The 13,127-nt window shown below is 38.0% G+C and overlaps 1 protein-coding gene across 2 annotated transcripts in view; it reads right to left on the bottom strand.

Moving 5' to 3' along the window:
* Positions 1 to 13,127, bottom strand: part of LOC102232652 (small conductance calcium-activated potassium channel protein 2-like) — an 85,094-nt gene that overhangs the window by 62,953 nt on the left and 9,014 nt on the right. For both annotated transcript variants that reach the window (XM_023331110.1, XM_005810284.2), the window contains exon 3: positions 163 to 258. In XM_023331110.1, coding sequence (XP_023186878.1) covers positions 163 to 258 — 96 coding nt within the window. The remainder of the gene's footprint in view (positions 1 to 162; positions 259 to 13,127) is intronic.

The raw sequence follows: 13,127 nt of genomic DNA, 5'->3' as shown, positions 1-13,127 counted from the left end.
CAAAGATCATCATTTTGGTTTGATTTCTTTTCAGCTACGCATTGTTTAGAGCTCGTCAACAGATGTCATAATTATAATCACTGCAATCTCCCCAGGCTTATTAAAAATGGCATCTGGTTTTCACATTCTGTACATCTGCACATGGACATACAGGTGACCTACCTGAACCTCACGTGCGTGGTAGGCAATGATGAGGCCCAGCAGGATGACTGTGGAAAGGCTGATCAAACACTTCAGGGCCAGAGAGTACATGGAGCTCTGCAGAAAGACAAAATACAGTTATTGACATCATAAAGGACATAAAAACAAATGGATGTTTGAGAAGGAATTGTTTGTTCTGGTAGTTTGATTGTAGAACTAGACGAAAAACCGGAAAACTTAAAAAAAAAAAAAAAAAGCATAACTCGAATTAACATTCAGCCTCATGTAATCATTCAGATGTCACATATTAAAACAGGAAGCTAAGTAAAGTGGAACTGTAGTGTTTGACTCATCAATATCTGTCTGGGGTCAAGCTTTAAATCCTCTGCTTGTCTGGTTTGATAGTGCTTATAATCAATGCTGTGGGGAACTTCCAATCAATATGCCTCATAGCACTTCAGTGGCTTCTTCTAGGCCCACCAACCTCTCACTTAGAGCAAAGCAAAACATCATGTGGTTATCACACCAATGCACACAGAAACCCTCACTTGAGTATTTGTGCAAGACACAGCAAAAGAAAGAAACTTATATGCTGAGAATGAATGGATTAATGAATGCAGCCAAGTCCTACAATGCTAATAACAAATTCAGTTTCAAATTAATTAGATGCTGCAAGATGCCCAATGAACAACCTGTAGTTGTTGGTTTACTGACTATATTTACAGAGAACAAGAAAAATTCCTTAAGCAAAAATCAGTTCAGCAAACTTACTTATAAAACTCACCATAATAAGTGTGTTACTATTTAAACTATTTAAACATAGCCTGATTCTTCAGATTTTAAACATTCAAATATATATATAAATAAAAATAGGGATCTGGTGGGGCTGATTTAGTCTGACCACTGCACTTCCCTTTGGTTACTCCTTCCTCCTCTCATCCTTTTTCGTCATGCACCATGAGATCTACAGAAAGGCATGAGGGATTACCATTCAGAGCGCTGCTGTCTGTCAAATCATCGGACTCACATTTCATCAACACCTCAAAATATTTTTTTCTATTAGTTTGCAGTGATGGGTTACATAAACATTTTTATTTCTGAGATGTGGCATACTTATGACAAATAGACAATATACAGTATATATCTCTACCTGCCATAAGCATAAGTCTTCATACAAAATTTTTTTTCACTTTTATCTGTTTATGGTTTTAAATCTTACTTATTACAGAAATGTTACTGGCTGGATTGGTTTCAAATTTGATGTGCATAACTAATGTTGCATTTTGTTTTTAAATGAGATAGTCCAGGCTGCTCAAATTGCAGCCTGGGTTTTGAATGCTCTCTAGGTGCTGAAAGAGGGTTTTTCTGGGTACTCCAGCTTCTTTCCACAGTCGAAAAATCTTTCAGCTGTTAAGTGTCTCTCTAACTTGCTCTTAGGTGTGAGTGTGTGTGAGCTTTTTGTCCTGTATGTCTTTGTGCTACCCTGTGATCTACTAGAAATCTGTACAGGCTGTACCCCGCCTCTTGCCCAATGGTGGGTGGCTGGAGAGAGACAAGCAAACCTCCCAACACCTTTTTTGTATGTGATTGGATATAGACTGAAACTATTTATATAGTAATTGTTGTGAATTATTGCTACATACATGCCACAAATGTATATATTTTCTAAATGGTAAATTTAGACCTGCCTCGTGTGTACTCATTAAATTAGAATATGCATTCTGATAAGGTTTGTTAGTCAGCTTTAAAGTACTTTTAAAAATTAATAACCTTTAATACATTATTAAAAATACTTTCCATTAATCCTACATTTCTGTATAAATGTTTCTAATTGGTCTGATGTAATATTCAAATCTTGAATGTGTTTTCATTACCTGTAAGTGGAAAATTCTTATAATGAACAGAAATAAAGCCTTTGAAACATCAGTCTGTGTTTAATGAATTGATTTAATGTTTAACTTTGAGATTTGAGTTACTGAAATAAATTAACTTTTAAGTAATACTCTAATTCATTGAATATTACTGAATGTGACCCTAAAGTAATTAAATTGGAGCTTCTCTATTCATTTAAACCTGGCCAGGAGACATAATTTAATTTAAAAGTCCATTTTTGATATTGAAATGCTTTATCATTTGTTGTAATTCTGAGCCCACTTGGAAATGTGTCAATAATTTTTATATTACCATATTGTGCAAAGAAACAACATTTAATGGGTGTAATTCAGAAATTTATTCAAAGCACATGCCAACAGATGGCAATAATTTTTAAGGTTATTAAAAATTGTAATATTTAAGAATACCTCAACAAAGTGGTTTTAATTGGTGTCATAAATATGAATACCTTTTTTAGTTAGAAGGTCACTGTTTGATTTAGCTCACATTAGTCATACGGCAGTTAAGATTAATTTCTTGGCCACTATTCTTAGCTACATATTAATATGCATGTGGTGCTCGGGTCAACAGGACAGACGCCTGAGAATATCACGCTACACTCACACAGACACTTCAGATTCATCTCTGGGTCTGATCTTTTAGTTGAATTAATCGCATTAATAAAACCCTTCAAAATACTTTTGACTTTAGATCTTTTCTTTTCCCCAGAGGGAAATTCATTTTCACGGCACAGCATTGTTTAAACAAATACATTATAATTGGAAGGTAAAGATAAATATTCTAAGCCCAGAAACAGTTTTTCCCCCTCAAGTTCTTTCTTCTCATTTGCTCTAAGTATTTTTGAATAATTCCTAATTCTCATGAATGCCTTTTCCACCAGTTTGGTGGGAGCATTTGGAGAAACCTGGTCATGCTTAGGAGGGCTTCAAACTCTTCCAGAAAAGCCTGTAGTTTTAGTTTCTACTTCTGGTTGCAGTAAGATGAAATAGCTGTTTTTGTAGTAGTAAAGAGAAAGGAGATTTCTGCAGCGTAATCAGAGTATTTTAGGGAGGAAGTGGTTGGTGAAGACAGTCAGTGAGTAGTGTGCACAGTAAAGAGTTTAGCACACACCCTTGTGGTGCTCCACAGTTTTTTGTGAGTGCAGATGACTTGGGCTACATTCACGTTCAGAGGAAGCTAAGAAAAAAAAAGAACAAATTAGTCGCTATAGTACCACATATGAAAGTGGGGAGTATTTTATGGGAGAAGAAACTGTTAGATCTTAACTGGGTCATTCAGATTGTCTTGAAGAAGTCTAATATGTGTGATGCAAATGAGCATGTGGGGTGCATTTGAACATAGCCATAGTTATGTTCTGGCAAAACTTTCAGAAATTGTTCAAAAATTAATGGATATCGTAAGCAAAACTAGAGAAAATGTTGAGTTGCAAATTTTCAATCATCACAGCATAAACTGACTAAGGATCCCGATACCCTGTGTGTTTAATTGCTCATGGAAGATTGATAGTAGGCAACATGTGTTCTCCTATTATCGTTGTAGGCAAAAGCTGAAGGGATCCAGTTGAGCGACGCCAACAGGTAGATTTGGATTCAATAGTAGTTAAATAAAAAACCTACCTGGGTTGAACATGATTGCACATTGCAGTCATGTTCCATTGTATGAATTCAATGTAACAGTAATGGGTTACACGGAAATCATGGCCTTAGTTTCTTTAAGACCGCAACAACGACAACTGTTTTCCAGATGGGTGATGTTGTGGCAGCTCAATGAGTGCAGGAGAGCAGTGAGTTCCTGAGACTTTTAGTGTTTATAGCAGAACACTGTTATTAGCTGCTGTAAAATTAATAATAAAAACCAGCTTAGTTGACAGATAAAATGTATTAGTGTGTCACTATTTATCAATGCTCTGCTTTTTTAAAAAAGAAATTGCATAAATAATCTTGCTAATAATATTGAAGTTGTCAAAATGTTTCAAATGGTTTTGCTGATGAACCTTGTAGCAGTCAATATTCTAGTTTCTTCAGCCCATACCTGCTAAAATGATTCATTTGTCCACATCAGCTCAAGGACTAGGTTTAGAATTGCAAAACGAAACATGTGCAGCCACAAACAACCTCCAAAGTGCATTCATCATTACCTTCAACAAGGTCAGGTTGAGTGCTGCAGCCAGATAACCCCACGAAGACGAGATCCGCGCCACCTTAACACTGCTACACTTCAGATCAGATATGTCTGTGGGTTTTTGAGGGGAATGCTGCTAAGCATTCATCACGAAACGCTCCACACAGCATTTTGAATTCATGACAATATACTCCGCGTCAGCGTTGTGGAAAATAGGTGTGTTGCTGTATTTATTCTGAGTCTCTCTGGACTCTTCTTGGCCTTAGTAGCATTAATTTAACGTCAAACAAACACTTAAACATACAAAGAGTTGTGTTTGCTAATCCTCACCGAGAGTCTTCTTTGAATTTATTTTCTCCCATAATTATTCAAAACAAAGAATGCACTGCACAAAATATTACACTATTTTCATTATTCATGTGATTCAAAAAAAGCAAACAAAGTCAACTTGACACCTCACATTTGTTGCTATTAAAGTGTGGTTCTGGGCCAGTGCACAACGCTGCATCTTGTTTGTCCTGCATCAATCTCCCTCTCCGCTGCTAAAATCTCATTTGTACTCTCCGAAGCAAACTAGGTGCAAGGGAAGCCAACGCTGTTGTGCTAATGAGAAAAATGCAGGTTTTCAGCTTTGGCTCCCAGCAGCAGCATGTCTGTTCAAACATGGTCACACTGGCTGAGCTGAAATGTAGCTGGCTTGAAGTTCACGTCATTTCTCTCCCTGGTCTCATTCTTCAACCACCTGTCGTCTACGTGCTTTTCCTTCTTTCATTTATTTTCAAATCTGCCTATTATACTGTCACTAATGTCAAGCGTCTGTTCTTTGATGCCACAATGACAGAAAATGCTTAATTCCATCAAAAAAGGCAATGCTCCTTTGCATTCATAAAAGAGGCGCCTTGCAAAAGTACTCATACCTAATGAGCCTTTTCAGATTTTGTTATGTTATAACAAGAAACTAAAATGTATTTGAAATAATTTTTTGTGATGAACCAACATGAATTAGGGAATTGTTTTAAAGTGGAATAAAAGACAAATGACTTTCAAAAATAAAGAAAAGTTTTGTGCACATACTGTGTTGTTAACTTTGATATAAACGTTGTCAGCCTATTTTTCTCTTGGGTCATGTCAGTTTGTTGTGTTCTCATCTCTATGATGCTGTTCATTAATCTTATCCTTCCAACCTTCACAGAAAAGCTGCATTAATATTGAGATTCAATTACACACAAGTAGACTTTACTTACTATAGGCCCTTGATGCACTGGTTGTTATAAAGGAGTAGCTCAGTGAAAGCACAAGACAGTATATGCACATAACATTTCCAAATATGATTGAAAATGTACTGTTTTTTCCACTTCACCATTATTTATCACTTGACTGAGCTGGCACATCAAACCCAGAAATGTTTGTGCTTGTAAAGTGAAAAAAATATAAAAACGCAAGCGATATTAACACTTGCAATGCTCTGTAGCCAATTATATGGTCGAGCACAGTGAATGAATGTCAGTGCGAATCTGTTTGCATGATTGAATTGAATTGACTTTTTGTTAAGAGCCTTGAGATGATATTTGTTTTGAAATGTCTCTATATAAATAAGCTGAATCGAATGTTGACAGTTCCAGGCTCGCACGCAGACGACACGCATGCTTTTACGCACAATGAAATCTGGTTATCCTCCTTCCATATCTGAGAATTACTGATTTGTTTTTGTTTTTTCTGCATCTGCTAGCACTGTCACATTTCTGTACCCAGTTAATGTTTTATACCATTTGAAATGCTTTTATTTGTGGTCTTGCGGAGAGAACAGGGGATTAGGTTAGCATAAAGAGGAGAACCAGCTGTTCTGCTGTGTGCAAAGTTCAAAAGCTTGTCATCTACCAGCGCCTCCAAAAGCCACTAATTAATGACAGGTTGTGGTTTCACAGGCGGATTTCATGCCAGAATTTTTCAAGGGAGCTCTCCATTACATTTTTTTCTTCTTCAAATGTATACCTTGTGACAGGATATTACCAAGTCTAATCACTTCGTTTCATCTCTTGTTTCCGATGGTGCTAATTTAAAACCTATTTCTAGTATGGTCACAGTTTAAAAGCTGCATTATGGTAGGTAGTACTAACTGTAAAAACCTGATAGTCAAGAGATTTACAGAGAAGTGGTTTCTGTCAGACAGCATAGAGGTAAGACTAAAAGCCTAAATAGGCCAGGTTGTCATATGACAACATATAACCCACAGTCGTGCATGCTTACACCTGCTTACAGCCAATTCAGAAACGCCAATCAATCTAACATGCATGTCTTTGGGCTGTGGGAGGTAACTAGTGCACCTGGAGAAAACCCACGCAGGACTAAAGAGAACACGCAAACCCCACATGGAAAGGAAAAATGGCCCCAGCTGGTTGCCAAGCTTAAACCAAGACCTACTCGCTGTGAGGCAGCAGTGGTAACAACCACGTCCTCGTGCTGCCTCGACATTCGCACTGATTGGACAAATTACCCTGTTTCTGCCTGTTATTACTCAGGTTTGCAACCACAATGCTGCACCACACTTTGATAAAAAAAAAAAAAAATACAAGAACGAAAGCTTTAAATTCAATCATAGACATGAAGTCTAGCCTCTTTTTCATACAGCAAAAATGTGTAAATAGTTGGTTAGTAATGGCATTACATCTATTTGCACACACTGCCTCTGCTGACCTAGTTTGTTCATGGGATGGCAGAATAGGGTGCACTGACCCAGCTGTACTGAAACATTTTACCCTGGATCTCTAGAGGTGAAGTTTATTCATAATTTATTTCCTTTTGTCAATGAAACTGTAAATAAAATGTCATTAAACTGGAAAAGCTTGAAAATATATAATGATGTAAGTAAAAATTTGATTTAGTTAATTCTAAACTCTGTTTATGTTTTCAATCAAGCAAGATTATAAAACTGTATATTTTAAACAACTCAAACACATTTCTAATTGATAGTTAACCATTTTGTATTTTTCCATTTGTATTTTGACAATTTATCTTTGGTTATAAGCCCCAGGTCTGTGAGGTCTCTTTGCCATCACCCTAATCTTTACCTCAGGATTGTGTATTCACATAACAGCATGCAAATATCAACCTGTATAAATGCCAGCTATTCTTGTTCAAAAGATTCTTGTTTTAATTTTTTTTAATCAGTGCTTTGACTGTAAAGATATACAGGTTTAGGTAAGTTTAGATTGACTCAGATCAACACACATCTGACTTATTTGAATAATGTATACTCTTGTTTTTATTCCATTTTGAGGAGTGGCTAAGAGAAATTGGCCTCTGTGTCATGTTCCATTTACACTCAAAGGGACACACAAAGTCATCAATTACTTATTAAAAGTTCCTAAAATGTCTGGGAAAATTATCAATAAAATGTTTTCCTGTTATCAAGTTTATTTATTTTTTTATTACTTGTTATTGATGCCAAAACAGCCAAAATGTTTATTTCTTATTATGGGATTTTTTTTTCCAAATTAGTATCTTCTCAAGTTTTTTTTTTTAATTCCTAAAATAATTATTTATATTGAAACTTTACAAACATATTTTTTGTAAGGGGTAAAGAAAACTGCGTCTCAGACAGGAATCTAAAAAGCAGTGTGACGTCCAAAAGAAAAAGTCTTATTTATGAAATAATAAAAGAGGCTTAATTTCACTTTCTTCGATTAGAGTAAAAGTCTTGATTCTCGAAGTTCATAATCACGCTCTCTCTTTGAAAGTCCAGAATGCAGCTAAATCATTGCTAATTCTTTGATTCGCATATGCTGGAGTGTCTGCGGTGAATAAAGGATGAGACTGATGAGATGTTGTTCATCAAGATAATGGACCACTACTCCCTCTAATCTTGCAAATTGTGATTTTAACCTTTCTGGTTGAATACAGATTAAGCAAAGATGCTATGCGTTAGTTAGCGTCAGCAGTTCTTGTGATTACTGTTTTCTGCTTGGTGTAAGAGGGTACACATAGTCTTGTCCAGATTCTTATCTGACTGTAAGGATTTAAGACAGAGTGATCAAAATACAGATCTAAATATAAATATTTATATTAATATGAATATAAATGTAAAATAAACTAAACATACATTCATTGTTTTCCAATTTGAATTGACTTCGCATTAGCTCCTGCTAACGGTGCTAGCTCCAGCTGATATAGTAAACAGCCGATCACAAGCAGGGCACGTTTGTTTCAACAGACAATTTGAATACAAAAGTTCTTAAGACAGTTTGCTGTATTCCAAACTCAGATTTTCTGTTGACCTAACACTGACTTCCTCGTTTCCATTTCAGGAATTCCCCCCCAAAGTGGTTCTCTATGTGCAGCAGTAACTTAGGTGATGAGACTGGACCACACAGGGACTTTGTGTATTTCTTTATTATTCTTTCCTGAAGATGTCTCCAAGACTGAACAATTTCTCTCAGGTGAAGCTCTGTCTTCACAGACGTGATTGTTTAGTGCAAACAGTGTATAGTATGGTCTTGTGATTTTCAGGTGGTGTCTCCAAGATCTGACTTTTTTTAATTGGAAAAAAAAGAGTGAACTGTCACAATGAAAACATAACAAAGCCAATTTTTTATCTTCTTCATAAACAGTGATGTCAGGACTTTAAATTTTGATCACACTGACACGTTTATTAACATGAATACTTGTTTTTTTTCAGAATAAATTATCCATTTTGATAGAGTGACACGCTTTTGCATTTTATCAGGTAGGTTGTGTAGTTTGACCTAATTGTTCTGAGAAATAAATTGGTTCTTCAATTTGATCAGTTATCTCTATTTTTTGAAGTGATTTTATGCATCCGCCCAACTTTTAAAAACACTGTAATATATATTCCCAAGCATGTGCATTTGTTGTTATAACCATGTGGATTTTCTTTTTTCTTACCCCAGTTGTGCATAAGTGTGCGATTAGCGTGCATTGATCACTGACTTGGTGGACAGCATGCAGAGATAATGAGCTTTTTCAGCTTCTTTAGTTTGGCTGGAAGGCAGCCACGCATCCGCCTACACAGACACAACCACACACACACACACAGAAACGCACACACACACAGGTAGGATCTGAAGGGCTTTCCCCAGCCGTCCCCATAACAGCACTGACACAAATGCAAAAGGCAATGCACTGCACATGTTGGTTACCACACATGACTAGCAGAGATAAGTCGCCTGGTACGCATGTTTATAATGAATATCAGTGACCATGTGTGTGCATGCTAATGACTTAGCCTTGGGATTCTCTCCTGTCAGAGTGATGCCTTCTTGCAATCAGTCTCCAGGGAAACAGGCAGTAGGCAGAAAAGCGATTGCACCTTACCAGAATAAATGCTCACACACACCGACACACCCACCCCCACAGACCACATACACACACTTGACTTCACTTTGGAATAAGCTATTACACCCATACACACTCAATTAAATCCAGACAAAGAGCGATGTGAGCGCTCACACATCAGCAGGTGCATCCGTGGGTTTTACTTTTGACAGAGCTGAATACAAAATGACATGAAGACAAACACACTTCACACGTGTGTATACACGCCGGAGATGGTATACACACTGTGACATGAGTGTTTATGTTATCACCGGATGATGCAAGTTCTAGCACACCCATGTGTACCAACGCGCTCACACGTACAGACGGAGGAAACCTTGTCATGTTGGAAGAAATGGCGATATTTATACCTGCTGGTGGTGAGACTTAAGGGATCTGAAGTCCCTAAGAAGCAAGCGAGGAGGGGAGAGGAGACGGAGGAGAGGTAAAAGGACAGAGAAGTGCTGAGATGGCTGATAGCCCCTTTAAAGAATATGATGGCAGTTCAATTCCCCGATCATCATCATCATGTACCGTCAGAAAGCAGCACACAGCCTCAGTAAGTGGTCAAGCAGAGAAAGGTCCAGGGAGGTCCACCAGTAAATGCCTGCCAGAAATGTCACAGATAGAACAGCGAAGGCGGTGATGGAGGGATGGCGTACGAGCAGAAGAGGGGCATGTGAAGGAGATGTAAGCCGACTGAGATGGCAATGACCCCCTTGGGGAAATGGAGACATATTTAAGAAATACCAGAGGGAGGGAACATAAACACTCACTTTAAGAGACATGAAAAAGGAGAGGGAGCGAAGAGAAAATGGGGAAGATCACTGCAGTGAATGAATTAGACAACCGCACTATGTTTTAGAGTTAGTTTTAAACTAATTCATGGCTGGATGACTTTTTTTTGTCAAACAGTTTTTATCAAATGAGATGCCATTCAGAAACACAGAGGAAAACACAAATAACAGGGGTTATACCATCAGTTTTAATGCAGAGCAGAGGTGTCCAAAGTCAGTCCTCAGGTTATAATGTTTTGGTATTTCCCTGCTTCAACACACCAAATGAATGACTCGAGTGAATGAGCCATTAATTTGCTTACCACACCTGAATCAAATGAATTGGCCATTAGCAGGTTGATAACATGCTGGGGAATCTGCTGGGTTGGAGCCGGTACACATCTAAAATGTGCAGGACATCAGTCTTTGAAGACTGCAGCTAAACACTCCTGATGTATAATAGAGCTAAAGCTCAGTCTCAGAGAAATGAAGGGTAAAAATTTATCCTACATGTACTGAATGTGTCTTTTTCTTCCTCATCATCTTCTCTTTAAGATTAGTTTTTAACCCAATAATCCTCCTTGTTTTGCTCTAGGTCACCTTTTCATTGCATGTATCCTCTTCATCTGTCATTTTCTTAACTATTACACTTTTTTGTTCCTCTTTGTGGCCCATTTTCATACCAACTAATATCCTCATCCTTCTTTGCACCCACTGTTAACTTCACCGGTCATCCTAATTTCTCTTAACAATCCCTTTTCATCCAAATCATCAATCTGTGAGGGTTCCCTCACAACCCTCTAAATGACCATTCAATGACAGTCCCACACATCCTCCTCATCCCTCCTTATGTCTCATGTCATTTTTCTCTATGTCTATTTTTTTCCTCCTCATTCCTCTCACAACCACTGTTCATCCCTTCAATCTTTCATCTTCCTTTACTGTCTCATTCCCTCTCATTCTCAACCTTTACAATCAAATTTAATGCCACACCCTCGTCATCAGTCTTCACGTTCCTTCTTCTATCTTTTCATGCTCGTCATCCTTCTTTTTTGGCTACTTTATCTTCTCATCCCTCTTTGTGAGGCCTGTTAATTGTGCTTATCTTCCTCATTTCTCTTTATGACACATTTTAGTCCCATTTTTTCTCCTCAATCCTTTTCACAACCCCTTTTCTTGGCACTCATCCATCCTCATGTCTGCTCTTCAACCATCTCATCGACTTCATCCCTATTTAGTGAAGCTCCTTTTTATGATTCTTATTCCCACCTTCATCTCTGCTTTGCTCCTCATCGCTCTCTGTATGACCCCTCTCCATCCCACTCATCTCCCTCTTCATAACATATTTTCATCCCTTCTTTCTCCTTATCCCCTTTTCAGACCCCTCGCCATCCCTCTTTTCCTCCTCATCTTCCTTTAAAACAACTTTTCATCCCATTCATCTTGCTCATCCCTGTTTATCACCACGTTTCTTTCTCCCGGACAATCGGGAGACTCCCCAGATGAAGTTCAACCTTTTGCTTCATCTATTGCCTCATCCTCCCTCCGCTATGATTAAACCAGTAAACTCCCATCGTTGTGCCATGTCGCTTCCTGGTGATCTGAACTCAGTAGACGCAGCTGTGCTCGACGCTTGCAGCAGCTATCTGTTTATTAAGGAGTCTCTTCCCTGTTTGTATTAAATATTTTAGCTGTGTCTCCAATGAGAGAGTGAAAGACGTGTGCATTTAGAAACATATCATAATGCAGCAGCTACATTAAATATTAAAAACTACTCAGTGTTATCACTGAGACAGAGACAGGACCAGTCAGGTTATAAAGGCAGAGAATATTATATACTTTATTTCATACAAGTGCGGTGTCACATTTAGTTGCTGTTTACTGACTCTGGGTGGGCTCCTGAGCATCACAGCTAGATTTTTTATATATATTAAACTGAATTTTTCTCCTTCATTGTCCAAAAACTCAGTATTTTATCTCATTCAATATGGACGCATTCCCATAACTAAATCCGGACCTTGACTTTTAGAGTTGTTAAATTTATTGCCAACATGTACTATCAGGCAGCCAAGCAACAAAAGAAGAAACATTTAACTGGAAAATCAGTTGCTGTAGGTGTATAAATCATCATTACATTGATTTTTTTTGTTTTGTTGTGTTCTCAGGGCGAACAATAATTTAATGCTTTCTTGGCTTGGTCATATAGAAGAAAATCTGTTTTAGCTGGGCGTGATGCAATTATTCATTCATGTCAGCTGCCGTTGGCTTGGCTTCTTCCTCAGAAGCAGAAATAGCCAATCAGTCACTTTGAGGGAAACATGTATTGCTTCATAACAGCTGTTTGCATATCATGTTACGCTCATGAGACATTAAACTTATTCTCAAAATAAAAAATGAAAAGATTTAGATTTTTTTTCCCCCTCAAAAACACAGTGTACCGAATGCAACAGTTTGTGATGCGTATGCTGAGCAACATCAAGTACAGCTCATACTCCCACTTGTTAGCCCGTCCCGTGCGTCACACATGTGCAAAGTGAGTACGCTGACGATGTGACAGGTGTGGTTGACAACAGCTGTGCATTCTCTCAGAATAGCCCGCGTTGCATCGCAGGCCTGGAACAGGGTGTGGACCCGGTCGGCTGAACTGACACCGGCAGGCAACCGGTCCAAAGTCTGCGAGATCCTTGGTTGCTCTCACACAGATTCCCCCATATTCTTAAAATCAATAATGGATGCCCTACGTGAAGAACTGTCCTTACATAGCTGTTAAATACCCACAGAGATGTGCAGAAGAGGTAGCAGGAGATGCAAACGCAAAAGTGCCTGGAACTCTTAACATGTACAGTGCAGAAGATAACTTATAGA

Source organism: Xiphophorus maculatus, chromosome 3 (genome assembly GCF_002775205.1).
Source record: "Xiphophorus maculatus strain JP 163 A chromosome 3, X_maculatus-5.0-male, whole genome shotgun sequence".
NCBI lineage: Eukaryota > Metazoa > Chordata > Actinopteri > Cyprinodontiformes > Poeciliidae > Xiphophorus > Xiphophorus maculatus.
This window is presented reverse-complemented; position numbering and strand designations above follow the sequence as displayed.